Genomic DNA, 18,431 nt, shown 5'->3' with positions numbered 1-18,431 from the left:
ATTTAAATTGTATGAATCAGTTATTCAACGTGACGCACTATATTAAAATTTTATAAGGATGTATCTGGCGTTACTACCCCTGCTAACTTATATTGCATGAAATATCTTCTTAACCATTTTAGTAGAGCTAAGGTTAAATAATGCACCAGCGTTAACACAACAGGTGCAATAACGGTCGCCACAACTGTATGTTTGTAGTCACATAATGACACATTTTGTGAAGGTTTGTGCTAGTTTTTAGCACAAAAATGTTGACACCATTTCAAAAAAAATTTTTTTTTAAATATGATCTTACTGCATAGGCGCTTTAGGGGCTAACTCTATATCCAACGAAGTGACCGACATTGAAGTCAATAGGGAATTTCGTCTGAAAACAGCCCAATTGTCCGCTTTGGCGGATATAGAATAACGGAATACGACATTTGTCGTAAGCCGGCGCTTAGCCGCTCTGCTGCTGGACCCTCCGCTACAGCTGCTCTGCTGCTGGACCCTCTGCTGCTGGACCCTCTGCTGCTGGACCCTCCACTGCATCCGCCCTGCTACTGGACCCTCCACTGCATCCGCTCTGCTGCTGGACCTCTGCTGCTGGACCCTCCACTGCATCCGCCCTTCTACTGGACCCTCCACTGCATCCGCTCTGCTACTGCACCCTCTGCTGCTGGACCCTCCACTGCATCCGCCCTGCTACTGGACCCTCCACTGCATCCGCTCTGCTACTGGACCCTCTGCTGCTGGACCCTCCACTGCATCCGCCCTTCTACTGGACCCTCCACTGCATCCGCCCTGCTACTGGACCTCTGCTGCTGGACCCTCCACCGCAGCTGCTCGGCTGCTGGACCCTCCACTGCATCCGCCCTTCTACTGGACTCTCCACTGCATCTGCTCTGCTATTGGACCTCTGCTGCTGGACCTCTGCTGCTGTACCCTCCACTGCATCCGCTCTGCTATTGGACCTCTGCTGCTGGACCCTCTGCTGCTGGACCCTCCACCGCATCCACTCTGCTACTGGACCCTCTGCTGCTGGACCCTCCACTGAAGCCGCTCTGCTGCTGGACCCTCTGCTGCAGTTGACACCATTTAAAAATATTTTGTTAAATATTATCTTACTGCATAGGCGCTTTAGGGGCTAACTCTGTATCCACTGAAGTGACCGACATTGAAGTCAATAGGGAATTTCGTCTGAAATCAGCCCAATTGTCCGCTTTGGCAGATATACTGTAGAATAACGGAATACGACATTTGGTGCAAGTCTCTGCCGGCGCTTAGCTGCAGAGTGGCCGCAGCCGCTCTGTTGCTGGCCCCTCTGCCGCAGCCGCTCTGCTGCTGGCCCCTCTGCTGCTGGCCCCTCCACTGCAGTCGCTCTGCTGCTGGACCCTGCATCGCAGCCGCTCTGCTGCTGGCCCCTCTGCTGCTGGATGCTTCTACGATAAGGTACATTTTAGGGTAAGGGGTTAACTTTGGGGGTTTTAGCAGCTAGGTTAGTGGGTTTACTTTGGAGGTTTTAGCAGTTAGGTTAGGGGATTAACTTTAGGGATTTTTTTCGGTTATCGTAAAGTTTTAGGGTTAGAGGTTAAGTTTTTAGGGTAGTGGGTAGCGTTAATATTAGAGGGTTTTAGGGTAAGGTCTATGCTCAGGAACTTAATTTGGGGGCAAAGCGGCCCTCGTCTGTGTGTCCCTGCAGAGAGGTGAGTGGCGGCTTAAAGTCTGCGGTTATTTGGTCGTGGGGAAACGGCCACAACCAAATGTCCTAAACCGATCGAATAAGCCCCTTAGTGTTTAATAGGAACCTGAATCCAGTTTGAAAAACCTGCTTTGTCTTGAAGCACAGTCACAACAGGAGCGGTGAGGGGGAGAAAATGAATAGAATTAACATGACATATGACTCCCCAGGCAACAGCCGTCAGAAATGATTTTCTACTTGTAAGTGCAGGCTGAACATACTACTTACATAATGTAAGATTAATCTTTCTAGCCAGCCCCTGTAGCTTAATCCAATGATTTAGTGCACCTCTCCTTCCCTGTGCCATTACCTGTATCAAGGAGGAGCTGTTTAGTAATTCTACACCTGCTTTGAGCCCACGCCTATCTTACTTGCTAAACTTCCCAAACAAGTGCGTGGGTAAGCATGAAAACACAGCTCAGGGAACACACTGCAGGAAATCCGCTTTTCTATTTTTGAGGTTTTTTTAGTGTCGGAGATTTTGCTGAGGTGCTGTCTGCCATGGCATGTGATGACAGCAGTTTGTTTGCCAGGACCAAGAATAAATTGTGTTCAAATCAAAATGATTACAAAGCTTTCAGGCGTTGTAGCCTTCCACCAGAATTGCTCTCGGGAATTGATATTAAAGGGAGGATTCAAAGAAATATCAAGAATTTGGAACCACTTTACTTGAGACGTCCTAAAAAAAGACCTTCAATTATTCCAGGTAAGATACTTGACAGTAATAATGTGATATAAATTGTCGCTCATTTGTCACATCACAGTCATTGGTAATTGTTTAGATTGCTTTATACACACACTTAAAACAGCAAAGTGCACATACCGTCTTAATCTGATTAAAAATGACGTTGTTTAACTCCAGTATTAAATAAAATAACACTAAATGCAGCAAAAGGGCGATGAATCAGCATTGGAAAGTGAGAGCTTTGCCTTTAGAATTATATTGTTCCTTAGGATTTGCAATTCCTAACAACAAAACATGTATTATGTCATCAAGTGTTATCGCTTTATTGCTAAAATGATCACTGTATCTAGATTGCACGTTGATTATGGTATTTAATTTTAAATATTGTATTTGTTATTGTATTTCTGTTGTCCCCATTGTTTTGTAATGATGGCAAAATGAAAAGAGCCATGTGGAGCACATCGGTAAGTAAAGACAACTCGAGGCTGGATCAAAAGTAAAAAAAATACAAGTTTAATTAACACATAGTGCCCGTACAAAAACTGAGGCTAAACTCTGATGCGTTTCCTGACGTAACTGGCGCTTTATCAACAATCAACTGTTTGATAAAGCGCCAGTTACGGCAGGAAACGCATCAGTGTTTGTACGGGCAATATGTGTTAATGAAACTTTTATTACTTTTATTACTTTTGATACCGCCTGCAGTTCACTTTACTTACCGCTGTGCTCCCCGTTGCTCTTTTCATTCTGTTCCGGATTTCCTCTCACGGGATGCACGCCGGGATGAATCCATTCGTTGCTTCAATAAACTAGGATCCGTGAGTACTGCATTCACCTTCAAGATCTGGGCTCACTGCCTATGGAGGTTATGTTATCTGTTTCTTACCTGGATCTAGAGCTGCTGTGTTTTATATGAGCCCACCTGCTGTCCTAGCCTTGCTGCAGGGCTCCATTTGGGTGTCTAGCTCCGCATACTCATATCTTGATCTGGAGGTACATTTCAATAAACGGACATATAACCCAATTTCTACTAAAAAGGAATTTATTATCCTGTATCCCATGTGACTTGAGTCAGGATCTTTTGTAGTGTTACATTGGAGTTTCACTTCTCCATATATACATTTTGTAATGATGGCGCCTTGTAATAATAATTGATTGTAATAATAATATTTGTCATATATATATATATATATACTGTACTGTACTGTATATATAAAATTGTGCATTATTGGAACTTTGCAGTTCAGTTGATGCAGTCAAAGTAGTTTGGGTATTGGACTTCTTTCAGCATGTGTTTAAATACAGTATATTATATCATATTTTTTCTTGCCTTCTTCTCAATCTTGATCACCGCCAGCAAAGTAGAAGCAGCAAACTGACATTTGTGCATAGTATTTCCGCAGAAAGAATAGGCAGTAGCGATCTGTGTATGCAAAATTAATTTGTGCCATCTAGTAAATCTGACCCATGTTGTTTACTGGTTCACAAACAGCCTTGTTCTGGGTACAGCATTTGTATCTAATAGTACAACGAATGTTTTCTAAAAGCTATCCATTTACACCATTATAACTTCAATTGTATGCTTTGCATTCCTGTTTTTCATTGAAGCTTGAAGATGTTTGTAGAAAAAATGGCTCAGTTTAACACTTAAGTTTTTCAAATAAATCATTTACTGGTAGGAAGCTAAATAGATATGTCTTCCATTACAATGCATATAAATACAAGCAATAATACATAAGTAGATATTCAAAATGTTTTGGTTGTATTATAGAGATTTAATGTGGAGTGTGTTCACAGAAAGGTGAAAAAACAAGGAATTGTATGTATGTATGTATGTATGTATGTATGTATGTATGTGTAGCCCTGGGTAGTTTTGGGGCTATAGTTCTTTCTCCTCCTGGCAGTAATACTTAATAAGGGTAAGTTTGCCAGGAGTAATCATGGGTTCTCCCCACTCACTGCAGATCAGTGAGGCAGAGAAGGCAGTGCAGTCAGGCCTGTGTCCAATAAGGGACAGGGGCGGGCTCTTGTTGGATCTGTCATAATGATCTGCATTTGCTGTATTTAGTCAGTTGCTCCTACCCTGAGAGGAGCTCAGTCACCAAACCCAGTTGTGCAGGGCTCTGACAATCTGTGGGCCCTCCCTTAGGGCTGCTCCAGTGTATGCTGTTGGTGCAATAAAGTGTTCCTGATTATAAAGAAGCGGTTGTGAGACTGGAATCTCTCATCCATGAGTGGGACGTTCTATTCCAGGGATTCCACCCCATATCATGGGGCCTGCAATAGATGGAGGCGCTGTCACCATGAGTACGTACTGGGTATGTCCCCAGAAGCCTGTCCTGACCTTCCCCATAACACCATCAAGTGGGAGACTCAGGAGTCCTGTAAGCCAGCAGGTGCACCACACTATAGCCATGTGTAACCCGAGTAGTATTTCCATAGAGGGGCCAATCTGCGATTGTGGGGGGGGGGACCCGTTACATATGTATGTGTATCTTTATTTACATAGCACCGACTGTGTACTCCTTACTTTACAAAGATACAGTAATACAGTACAGGGAATTATAATAATACACTAAGAGCAGCAAAGTCAGACAACAGGAAAGGAAATCCCTGCCCCAGAGAGCTTACAATCTACTTGGTATGTTGGGAGACTTACAGAGACAGAGTTGTAGATTGTTTGCCATATCTATCATTACCTTTTTATTATAAGTGGGAAAACCCATTCGTCTTTCAAATAGATTCATTTCCTTACACATTCCAAAAATAAAGTATGTTGAGGGGCTGCTTTCTGTAACCTCGCTCTGGTTATTAAAAAAACAGATATTTATAAATCATGAGATTTCCATGCAAAATTGCGCTATTGGTAACTCTTTAATGCAGGCTTGCACAACTCGTAAAGTGGGAAAGGCCGAACTGCTCCAAGGAAAAAAAAATTGGGCCGCACGGGTAAAATCATCATCATCTCTCCTCCAGCACCTATCATCATCATCATCCTCATATATCTCCCCCAGCACCCCTCATCATCATCCTCATATCTCCACCAGCACCCTTCATCATCATCCTCATATCTCCCTCACTATCAACCTTTGCGATACTCCCCATCTATCTCTCATACCCCCATCTCTCCCCCTCACCCACACACATAATACTCCCCCTCCACATCAAACACATAATAACCCCATGCACACCACACACATCCCCCCTGCACCTCACATCACTCTCCCCCCTGCACCTCACATCACTCTCCCCCTGCACCTCACATCACTCTCCCCCTGCACCTCACATCACTCTCCCCCCTGCACCTCACATCACTCCCCCCCTGCACCTCACATCACTCCCCCCCCCTGCACCACCCATCACTCTCCCCCCTGCACCACCCATCTCTCCCCCCTACACCACCCATCTCTCCCCCCTGCACCTCACATCACTCTCCCCCCTGCACCTCACATCACATCACTCTCCCCCCGTGCATCTCAAATCACATCACTCTCCCCCCTTGCATCTCAAATCACATCCCATGCACCTCAAATCACCCCCATGCACCTCAAATCACCCCCCTTGCACCGCAAATCACCCCCCTTGTACCTCAAATCACTCCCCCCCTGCACCTCACATCACTTTCCCCCCCTGCTTCACACATCTCTCCCCTGCACCTCCAATGACCCCCCCTGCACATCCAATGGCCCTCCCCTGTACCTCCAATGACCCTCCCCTGTACCTCCAATTACCCTCCCCTGCACCTCCAATGACTCCCCCCCTGCACCTCCAATGACTCCCCCCTGCACCTCCAATGACTCCCCCCCCGGCATCTCCAATGACTCCCCCCGGCACGTCCAATGACTCCCCCCCCCCTACCTCGGTTTGCTGTGGAGGAGGCGGCAGAGCAGGCAGGACTTTACGCATGCGCTCTAGCAAGCAGCTGGCACGGAAGTGCCTCAATGCTAGAGCGCGCTGCTGCCCTGGCTCGTGGGGGAACCGGAGAGCGGGCTCGTGGGGGAGCGGGAGAGCGTGGGGGAGCGGGCTCGTGGGGGAGCGGGAGAGCGGACTCGGGAGAGAGGCAGAGGAGTAGAGAGGACTTGGGAGGGAGGGGGAGAGCGGAAAGCCGCCGCGGGCCGCACAGTGAGTGCAGGCCTGCTTTAATGCAATCGTTTTAAGAATAACGAACGCTATATCTCTAAATGCAATTCAATCGAATTAATGGCAACACTGTTAGACTAACGACATTCTGAGTTAGTAAAGCCAACAGTGAGGAGCGCCACAGGGCTCACTGACACGCTGTAGGGCCTGGAAACACACCAGCGGTCATTTAGTAATGTTGCTGCTTTTTCACTAAAGAGAAACAATGGTTAAATGCACTAAAGTGCAATAGCCATTGTCACGCAAGAGAAATAGCCATTGTGATTCAAGTGAAGTAATAGCTATCATACTTTATTATCCCTATGACTCTTACTATTCAAGGCTCAATTTATATAATATATTTCTACCTGAAACTGACCATTCAGACGCCACAAACGGACTAATATTTAAAATGTATGATTATTTGCCTAATGAAGATTGTGGTGTTAGGGGACTCCATTGTTAGGAAGCTAGACAGGGCAATCTGTTGCCAGGACCGCATTAACTGAACAGTTTCTTGTCACCCAGGGTCTCGGATTCGGCACATTGCAGATTGTTGGGAGGGGCTGGGACTGACCCGGCGGTCTTGGTACACGTTGGTACCATAGCAAAGTTAGAGGAAGATGGAGGGTCCTAAAAAAATATTTCAGGGATCTAGGCCGCAAGCTCAAGGCAAGGACCACCACGGTAGTATTTTCAGAAAAATCTACCCGTGCCATACGCTACCCCAGGGAGACAGTCGGAGCTTATGGAGGTTAATGCATGGCTGAGAAAGGGGTGTAGGAAGGTGGGGATGTTAAAAAGGTTGAAGGAGATTGTAAACTAGGAAGGAGGGGGGAGGGTCAAAAAAGGGATAATCAACTAGACAGAATAGATAGGACTGGGGATATAGCTAGGGGTCATGGAGGTAGAGTTGGGGGAAGCAGGAGTTCGGCAAGCAGGGAGACACCCATATTAAATACAGATAATAGTAGAAAACTTCTAAAGACTAAATCAAATAGGTATAGAAAGGTAGGAGCAGATAAGATAACAATAGCGCAGACTGGTTCAGGAGGTTGGTACCTCAGTGTATGAAAGAAAATTGTACCATTTGGTACCAATCTCCTGAACCCTGAGGAGCAGACCACGAGGATTTCTGATGTGCCCTTATTAATACGCCACACTGTGAGTAGGCATCACATAGGAGCCACAATTCCCTAATTTAAACACTTGATTCAAACATCTTCACTTAGTTGTGTTTATTTTATTTTTTGCATATCACCCATGCTTCCCCTGGGCTTTTGAAGAAATATCGAATCTGTTGGGACTTATGGAAACAGTCCCTACCAGAGGGTCTGAGCAGGGAGTTGCAATCTTATTTAATTATTTCACTGTACACTTATCACATTGGTTATTTTAAAAAGTCACAATATTGTTGTCACTGATTAATTTTGTCACTTGAATATAACACATATCACATTGGTGTGGGGGAGGGCCTAATTATATCACCTTTTTGTTCAAATCATTTAAAATTTAGAAAGGCAGATTTTAATAAACTGAGGATTAATTCATTCATTGGAATTACATTTTTGCAGTAAAAAATGTTGAAAATAAATGGGCAATCTTTAAAACATTGTTAGAAAAGCACACTCATTAGTGTATACCCATGGGTAATAACTATGAAAGGAACAAGTCTGAACCAATGTGGCTAAATAAACAGATAGGGGAAGAAATGGAAAAGAAGAGGCAGGCGTTTAGATTCTTGAAGCCAGAAGAGACGGAGGCATCATATCAGAATTATAAGGAATGTAGCAAAAGTTGCTAATGGCCAATCAAATTAGCAAAAATTGAAAATTTAAAAGAATTGCAATCAATTATTGTAAAACCAACCCTAAAAAGTTATTTTTAAGCGCCTTAATAAAAAAAGATTAGAAAAGAAAATATAGGACCCTTTCAGCGTGAGACGGGCAGGGAAATTATTGAGATAAGGAAAAAGCAGAGGTCTTTGCCTCTGTATTTACCAGGGAAATAATTGCAAAAAAAGTGCAACAGGAGGAAGCCACAACCTCTATATTAACAAACATTAACTGAGGAAGAAGTTCATACAGTAGGTGGCTTGATAAAATGAATGTAAATAAGGCACCTGGCCCTGATGGTATACATCCCAGGGTTCTTGAGGAGTTCAGTGTAACGGGTGCTCACCACAAACAGGACGGAACCGCGAGGCCGAGGTGGGGATGTTAAGATAAACCAACCTCCAGCCGCAAGAATGCGTCCGGAGTGCAGAGTGATGACTTATAGCTGTCACGAACGTGCTCGACACAAACCGGGACCGGACCGCAGGGCTGAGGTGGGGATGTGAGAACACCGACCTTAAACCACAAAGTCTGGTCCGGAGTACGGATTCCATGGTCAAACGTAGCCAAGGTCAGGATTGGAGAAAGCAGCGTGGTCGTGGAAAGCTGGGTCGATACCAGGAAATGCTTTAGCGTAACAGCTTCAGCATAGGCGTGTAATCTTGAAGGGAGGCAGGAGCTGGACATCATGGAAGGCCCTGGAAGCAGGGAATGCAGGTAGGCCATTGGAACCAAGAGGCTAAAGGTACAGGAAAACCAGCGCTTCAGCACAGAATGGATTCCCAAAGCAGGATAGAGACGATGAGTAACGGAGGACTCAGGAAGCAGGGTATGCAGACAGGCACAGGAAGGACCTCTGGACAGAGTAGGCTCCAGGACACAGGAAGCGATGACGCTGGGGATCCAGCGCTTCAGCACAGAGTAGAGTTCCAAAGCAGAATAGGAACTCTGAGTAACAGAGGTCTCAGGAAGCAGGGTATGCAGACAGAAACGGCCTTTGGACGGATTAGGCTCCAGGGCAAAGGAAGCGATGACGCTGGGGATCCAGCGCTTCAGCAAAGAGGGCAAGGCAAGACAGGCCAAACAGGGGTCCTTGTGGCAAACAGACGCAACCAGAAAGGATTATGCTCAGCAAAGCAGAAAGGAAGAGGAAGTCTTTTAAAGCAGACAGGAACCAGTAGAAGGGGATGCGGAGCTGGGGCTAGGATAGGCTGCAGTGTGTCCAGAACAGGTGATTCCAATTGCCAAGTACAGGGAAAGCTTGTCTTCGATTCTCAATATCCTTGTAAGGGTGAGTTCCAGTCAAAGCCAGGACCTGAACCCTTACAATAGCCAGGTCATGGTTGGAGAAGGTTTTGCGAATTCCAAGCCTGGACTTGCCAACCCCACTTTGCTATGTGTTTTGGTCTCCTAATGCTGAGCCCGCTTCTCACCTAATATCTGTGTCATACCTAGGGACTTAGAGCAGATATAATACCATAGTGTAAGATTAAAAATGTTATATAATGGGACACGAATGCAAGAAACTAAACAATTTAAAGAAAAAACAAAGGTATGTGTTTCTCTTTTTAATAATCTAAAACTCTCTAAACTTTGTGCAGTGCTTAAAATGACATACAGGTAAGCCAATAATGTAAATGCAATAACATTTGACAAGCACCTCATGTGGCAATAACTGCTAGCGCTGTATACATTTTCAGTGCTATGTAAAAAACATTATTAATACAAGTGTTATAGAAGGACATGCAATATATCACTCAAAATGTGCATTTTAAGAGGACGAATTGACAACTGTTTGTACATTTGCTACTTTATTTTGTACAGTGATATTGTTGCAGGCCACTTCTAGCAGGTAAAGGGTTACCTTGTAACTTAGATCTCAAATCCCTAAACTTTACATCATGGGTGCACAAACTTCTGAAGGTGCGCCCCTCCCCGCCCGGCAACCGCACTTTCGCACCCCGCCCCGTCATTTGACGCGCGTTGCCATTGGTGATGCGTCACATCACATGACCCCGCAGCGTAATTTGCTGCTGCATTGCCATGGCGACGCGTCGCCGAAGAACTGGCAGAGAGCAGGTAAGGGAGTTACAAAGGCCTCCCCCCCCCCCCGGCATTTAATTTAACTGTCGTGGGGAAGAGTGCAGGGCCTCTGTAACCGCCCTGCCCCCCAAGAAATTCTCCCGCCCCCCCCTGGGGGATGCGCCCCCCAGTTTGCGCACCGCTGCTTTACATAACACAACTTACACATGTTTAGGAGGAGTCTTTTTTTTTTTTTTACCCACACCGTTTTGAAGATAATATAATATAACATAAAACCGTATTGAGGTCAAAACAGGATACCTGTATGTATAATTAGGAAATTGGACATGACTGTACCTGGCACATGCTTTGAAATAGAGCACAAAGAGATGACGCAGAAGCAAAAGAGGTTAACAAGCCAAGACTAAATGCCTGTAAGAGTCAACACCCAATTAAATTGAATTTAAGTGTAACAATGGCATGAGGAACAGTATGTGACATTGTCTGTTTGCAATGCTGCACATTCTGCTGATATATTTTAAGAGTGCTGTACTTTTCCTTTAATAATTGCTTTTTTCTGTGCTGCTTTTGGAGAAAAACCTGCTCTTAGACCAACCATACTGTATGTCACAGCATTTTCACAAATATATTAGTGTTATATATTAATATACTTAAGGTGGAGTTTCCTGTCCCCCTCCTCCCCCCATTCGAATGAACATGTGTCAAAGTATGGTAGCCAGTGCTGGACTGATTCCTCATATGGTCCTCAGCAAGGTTGGGGAAAACAGAGTACTGTATGTTACAAGAAAGATTTTTTTCTGTCGCTTGAACTTGGGAGGGACATGTATCGCTGCCCAAACTGATTCTAAACTGTTGCAAATTGTGTCATTTTCAACTTTGTGTCAATATATCTGGGTGTGCTTCTTGTGGACAAATACACTATATGTTTTGGTTCTCATTCTTACAGCAAATAAAAATACCACTTGTGAGCATATTGACATGTCTCACACAGGTCTGCAGCCCTGCTTTTCCCATTGTGTCTTCGCATACAATGATTCCACTACAGCCAGGGATTCTGGGAAATGACAAACAAATGAGCACACATTGTCACTTTTTGCTTCTTGTCCATTTTAACATGGACCCCTATGAGCTTATGCTCATGCTCCTTGAGAGCGCCTGTGACGGCGTGAAACGCGTGGGAGGAGGAGCGTGTTCTTCATGTGGAAGATACACACTTTTATGTAGCTCAATAAATATATTTTTTATCTTAATCATTTTTGGCTGGTGAGTTCCGCTTTTCATCACGTTTTTGGATGTCACACCGATCCCCTCTCTCTACACCCCCCTATGAGCTTATGCCTGCTACATTACACAGCTTTTCAGCACAGCCTGTGCTAAAGAAGTTCACAGCCAGTAAAACCTACTCTCAGACAGCTGTTTCGACCTTTTGGTTCTCATCAATGTGAGGATGGTTATACTGTACTGGCTTTGTAATGTGAAACTGGAAGAGGTTTCAACCAACATTCTATAAGTTATGACGGGTTTCATTCTTTTCATTAGTCATTCTGTAGGTGCTGATTGTACTGAAATACACTGCAAGATTTACACATTCTGAAGATATACTAAAATATCAACCACAAAAACTTCAAAACACTTTGCTCGGAGGAAGTGGCAGGATGTCACAAACACGTCCGGGGATAGTACTTGGTTTTTTTTGCCCCCACCATTTCTTAGCATTATTTTCATGAAATACATATTTTTAGATACTTTAAAGCTGCAGATTAAGCAATATCCTACGTGTGTTTTTTAAAAAAAAATCAGTTCTGTACTATGAGAGAATACTTGTTGCCTTTTTTTTATTTTTTAAACTACCCTGAATTACCTTTTTAATGTATTATAATGTAACAAGCTTTTTTTTCTATGGCAACCATTTACAAAGTTACAGATACTGAGTCAATACTCCTCTGCAGCCATTTAGTGAACCCCCGAGACGAATCTTCGCCGATCACAGGAGAATGGATCGATCGGCATCTTAGCTAATTACTTATCATTGTGTGGATTGTATTGATGCACATATTAAAGGGAAAAAAATAAAATGTAAAAAAAAAAAAACCGTCAGCTTGGACTTCTGCTTTAAGAGAGCTGCGCTGAATGTTTTTTGAAGTTTTAGTTTTTTTTATTGGGCTTGACCCTGGCAGCAGCCTTCTGCAACACGCGCGCTCTTGGGAGAGGCTGGAGTGAGAGGAGGAAAGGGTATGTGAAATTGGTTATAGTGACACGAATTAGTTGATTTAGATTGCCCTGCACAGTTATTTATTAATTACAAGCTTACTTGTCTCAAAACGACCTTCCTAGCCATTGAGAATGTTTCGCTTTTTATTAACTCATTGGCAGATGGGGAACTAGTCACGAGGAGAAGTGTATGGCCCAGACACTGGACTAGTCATTAACCTATAATTTCTAGAAGAAGTTTACGTTATTGAAAATATTAGTGTAATGGATGTGCTTGTTTATTTTAGCACATTAGCTAGCTCTTGGGGGCTTGCTAGTTCCCAACAGCTTTCGCTCATATTCTCCCCCAGGAAGACACCTGTATGTTCTATGGAATCTGCGGGTTGTGAAATAGATGTCATATTATTCCACTGCAGTTACAGCAAACTATCGTTGTACAAGTTTAGAGAAGGATGATTAGAGAGGCAGCAGAGTCTTGAATTTGACGAGATGGCATTTTCCCCACATATTGACACTTATTGGATTAGGTCCTGCGGGTTAAAAGATTTAATATTGTGAGACATTTGTTTGGGAATTTTAGTTCAATGTGTAATACATCAGGGGTTTGGTGTGATTTTAATTGAATGTTTTTTTTAATTTATTTCTATATTTTGTACTGAATTAATCAATAAATTAATGAATGTAACATTTTTTTCATTAAACGTTCTGGGCAAGCGTAAGGGTGCTAACAAAAACCTTAGTTCCAGTCTTTGTTTTTTTATTATTGGTGATTTTATCTAAGGTCAGCACTGCTATGATTATATCTTTAGCCCCCAATTAAGAACCTGAGCAGAGTATTATTTTTTGTTTTGTATTAAATCTTTTTATTCCATTTTTTCACAATGTTTAACTTTTATTTACTGGTATCCCATGGACATGTTAGGTAATGTCACCTCATAAATTCATTAATATGCAAAATGAAGTAGGTTATATGGCTACTTCTCTTTGTCTGTCATTCCTATTAAACACCATACGTTTGTCTACTTTTAGAAAATAGAACTTTATTACATTTAATTTTTGTATAGTTGATGTCGAAGGCAGACATGGATGGTGGGTCCGAAACTGGTATTAAACAAATATTATCACACTCTTAAAAAAAACACCCACACGTAACTTAGATTTTGAGAAAGGAGAAAATCTGAACAATTGTCGGGTCGGTCAGTTTGAGCTGTAATACAAAGGTGGACCATTTGTCCTTTTGTATAATAGATTCAATGGAGATTAGGTTTCATGTTTCTGGATTAGGGTGAGTGTGCTTTTTGACAGGCCCCTCAGGCATAGTTATATTGTTACAAATCTATACATACCCTTGAAAGATAAACGTATATGTCAATGTCAACAAGTTAAATGTAATGAGATGACTAGTGCAATTTACATGAAAAAAATTGTTCCGCATACAGGACTAGGACTTATGTTTGAGGTGACTACTTGCTTTCAAAATCAGTCCATTCTGGTTTCTATACTCTCATTGAAGGGCAGTGCTGGCACTACAGTTGTCGGCATTATTACTTCATGTGGTCAACTGTTGAGTAAGTATCACTGCTATTTGACTAAACAAATAAAAAGAAACATAAAAAGAAACATGTAGAGTAGAAATGCTCAAGATCTGGCCTCTGGATTTGCATTTCCATTTGAAACCTGCAGTGCTTCAGTTCCTCGCTGTTATGGGAACATGTAGGGTTGGCACCACTCCGGGTTTGACCCGGGGACTACGGTTTCGGACACCTATCTCCGGGCTGCGGATTTAGCTGAAAAATCTCTGGGCGGAGGCATCTCCCCCTGTAAATCCCGTCAACATGGCTGCGTGACATCAAATGGCATGACAATGGGGCGTCACGTGACGCCTCGGCGCCATAAGGCGTCCTATTCTCATGGCATCTTGACGCCATGTGACGTCATGTTGTCATAGCAGCATGCGCTATTTTACATCATGGAGCCACGCTGACTGGAACTTGTAGGGGGAGATGCCACCGCAGGTAAAATAAATGAATGTAAAAATGTTTCTTGCAAAAAGTCTCCGGGTTGCTCTTCAATAGAAGGTGGCAACCCTGGGCACATGCCATTTGCTGTAGTATATCTATCAACTGCATAACTTGTGAGTTTCCTCTGAGATCAGATTTGTAAGATCTCACATCTAATCTAAGATCTTCAAAATTGCACACAGGAATCCTGTGCTGCTATGCTGATTTACCTCCAAAATCCTTAGTTATACTGTAGTTGCATAAGAGAAACAAGTTTCATGAGCTCAGGGATGAGATAGATCTGGTTTTCAAGCTCTCTCCCTATATGGGGCTCCAAGACAGGTAAATGAAAATACTGGCACAGTTCTGTAAGATGAAAATGAGAGCCCCAGGTTTACAATACAAGGTTAACACTGGGAGAAATGAATTCCCTGGCGAGTTTTATGTATTTGACGTAGCGGTCACTTTTATATGACTATTCTAAAAATAATGATATTGGGCTCTGCTTTTGATGCCTGCTTTTTGTCCTTTTTGATACAATTCAGAACCCAAGTACTTAAAAAAAAACTATGTACATCCAAAAGAAAGATAGAAGTTAAACTTTAATCTTTACGTCTGAGTTCGCTATAAAAAGTTTCATTTTTCCCTGCTATTAGTAATGCTATGTGCTTGGTTTTTTTGTGTGTGTTTAAAGCGGATGTCTCGTACAGTAAACATGTATTTATTTATTTTGTTTGAGCTATATGGTGCTGAACTTTACAAGCTACTCACCATGGAAGTCCGGTATTAAAAGGGCTCTAGCTACAGCAGCCAACCAATCAAGGGAACACTATGCTTCAAAGCGACAATAGGTGGGTCTTTTAGGATAGGTGGGGAATTTAGCTTTATTTATTTTTACACACCTTTAGGGAACAGAAAAACCTTCACACAAGTTCACCACTTTAGCTAATTCTGGGCATAAGGTGGTTAGCATAAAAAAAATTGTACAGGTATGAAACCACTAAAAAACTGCAATTGCGATCTGACTTATGGTTGGATTTACTGTTCTCCAAAGCGGCCTATCGCACAGTGATTGGCAAAATCAGCCAATTAAAGTGTGACCGGTGACTTTGGAGGAAAATTGAATCAAGCCCTGATCTAGTTCCTGTGGAACAAAGTATGTCTCCATAAAATATATATATATATATATATATATATATATATATATATATATATATATATATATATATATATATATATATATAGTTAGGTCTGGAAATAATTGGACACTGATACAAGTTTTGAGATTTCGGCTGTGTACCAAAATAAATTAAAGTTACAGTTGAATAATGAATATGGGCTTCAAGTGCTGCCTAGTAGCTTTAATTTGAGGGTATTCACATCCAAACTGGAGGAAGGGTTTAGGAATTACATCTCTTTAATATGTAGCCCCCTCTTTTTCAAGGAACCAAAAGTAATTGGACAATTGACTCAAAAGCTGTTTCATGGACAGGTGTGGGCTATTCCTTCGTTATTCCAACATCAATTAAGCAGGTAAAAGGTCTGGAGTTGATTCCATGTGTGGCATTCGCATTTGGAAGCTGTTGCTATGAACCCACAACATGTGGTCAAAGGAGCTCTCAATGCAAGTGACACAGGGCATCCTTAGGCTGCAAAAAAAAGAAAATCCATCAGAGAGATAGCAGGAACATTAGGAGTGACCAAATCAACAGTTTGGTACATTCTGAGAAAAAAAGAATGCACTGGTGAGCTCTGCAACACAAAAAGGCCTGGACGTCCACGGAAGACAACAGTGGTGGATGATCGTAGGATCCTTTCCATGGAAAAGAAAAACCCCTTCACAACATCCAGCCAAGTGAAGAACACTCTCCAGGAGGTAGGCATATCATTATCCAAGTTTACCATAAAGAGAAGACTTCACGAGAGCAAATACAGAGGGTTCACCACAAGGTGCAAACCATTAATAAGCCTCAAGAATAGAAAGGCAGATTAGACTTTGCCAAACAATATCTAAAAAATCCAGCCCAGTTTTGGAACAGCATTCTTTGGACAGATGAAACCAAGATCAACCTGTACCAGAATGATGGGAAGAAAAAAGTATGGAGAAGGCTTGGAACGGCTCATGATCCGAAGCATACCACATCATCTGTAAAACACGGTGGAGGCAGTGTCATGGCATGGGCATGCATGGCTTACAATGGCACCGGGTCACTAGTGTTTATTGATGATGTGACAGAAGACAGAATCAGCCGGATGAATTCTGAAGTGTATAGGGATATATTGTCTGCTCAGATTCAGCCAAATTCAGAGAAGTTGATTGGATGGTGCTTCACTTTACAGATGGACAATGACCCAAAACATACTGCGAAAGCAACCCAGGAGTTTTTAAAGGCAAAGAAGTGGAATATTCTGCAATGGCCGAGTCAATCACCTGATCTCAACCCGATCGAGCATGCATTTCACTTGCTGAAGACAAAACTTAAGGCAGAAAGACCCACGAACAAACAACAACTGAAGACAGCTGCAGTAAAGGCCTGGCAAAGCATCACAAAGGAGGAAACCCAGTGTTTGGGTTTGGAGATGTCCATCCGTTTCAGACTTCAAGCAGTCATTGCCTGTAAAGGATTCTCGACAAAGTATTAAAAATGAACATTTTATTTATGATTGTGTTAATTTGTCCAATTACATTTGAGCCCCTGAAATAAGGGGACTGTGTATGAAAATGGTTGCAATTCCTAAACGTTTCATACAATATTTTTGTTCAACCCCTTGAATTAAAGCTGAAAGTCTGCACTTCTATTGCATCTCGGTTGTTTCATTTCAAATCCATTATGGTGGCGTACAGAGCCAAAATTATGAAAATTGTGTCAGTGTCCAATTATTTCCGGACCTAACTGTATGTGTGTGTATATATATATATATATATATATATATATATATATATATATGTATACATGTAGAGGTATCAGTACCGTGTTAGCCGAGCTTCAATAATCAAAAAATAAATAGATGATACCGTTCTGTGGCTAACGAAATGCTTTTATTTGTGCGAGCTTTCGAGATACACTGATCTCTTCTTCCGGCGATGTTACAATGAATGAAGCAAGGATAACTTAAAAAACATTTTTTAAGTTATCCTTGCTTCATTCATTGTAACATCGCCGGAAGAAGAGATCAGTGTATCTCGAAAGCTCGCACAAATAAAAGCATTTCGTTAGCCACAGAACGGTATCATCTATTTATTTTTTGATTATATATATATATCATTTTTTTATTTTATTTTTTAATTCTTCATAACTGTAAAATATTATCCAGCTGCTTATTAGGCTAGTATCTTTCACATGATTCTCTGCCTTGTTGAAATAACCTGAGTGAAGATTGTTTTTATCACAATGATCTGAACAATGCAAGTGTTTGTTCATAAACATAGACAGGAAATTCCAGAGCGTTCACAAAATAGTTGTACAATGCCTTGTTGTAGTAGTTTTGTGTGTTGTATATATTGAACAAAGGTAAAGCTTTCAATGTCTCATATTTCAAAAAAAACGGTTGACTCTATCAGATCTTTAAAAACTTGGCTTGTTATTCAAGTGACATTTCCATGTTTCTGCAGATGTTCGTAAGATAGAATCAGAGACTTACTATTGTTCATGCTTTTCTAATATAACTGAACATAAAGTACTTTTTTTGCATGATGTGTGGTAAGAAGCTTATGTATGTACTGTATGTATGTATGTACTGTATGTACTGTATGTATGTGTGTATGTACTGTATGTATGTATGTATGTACTGTATGTATGTATGTATGTATATCTTCA

At 42.2% G+C, this 18,431-nt stretch overlaps 1 protein-coding gene across 4 annotated transcripts in view; it reads left to right on the top strand.

Moving 5' to 3' along the window:
- Nucleotides 1-18,431, top strand: part of FRY (FRY microtubule binding protein) — a 423,242-nt gene that overhangs the window by 103,880 nt on the left and 300,931 nt on the right. For 2 of the 4 annotated variants that reach the window (XM_075592144.1, XM_075592143.1), the window contains exon 1: nt 2,095-2,426. The exons of 1 other annotated variant lie outside the window; for it this stretch is intronic. In XM_075592144.1, coding sequence (XP_075448259.1) covers nt 2,222-2,426 — 205 coding nt within the window. In that variant the 5' untranslated portion in view covers nt 2,095-2,221. Of the gene's footprint in view, nt 1-2,091; nt 2,427-18,431 lie in introns of those variants that run through there. One more of the 4 variants, XM_075592150.1, reaches the window with a different exon arrangement.

This window comes from Ascaphus truei, chromosome 3, assembly GCF_040206685.1.
Source record: "Ascaphus truei isolate aAscTru1 chromosome 3, aAscTru1.hap1, whole genome shotgun sequence".
Lineage (NCBI taxonomy): Eukaryota > Metazoa > Chordata > Amphibia > Anura > Ascaphidae > Ascaphus > Ascaphus truei.
This window is presented reverse-complemented; position numbering and strand designations above follow the sequence as displayed.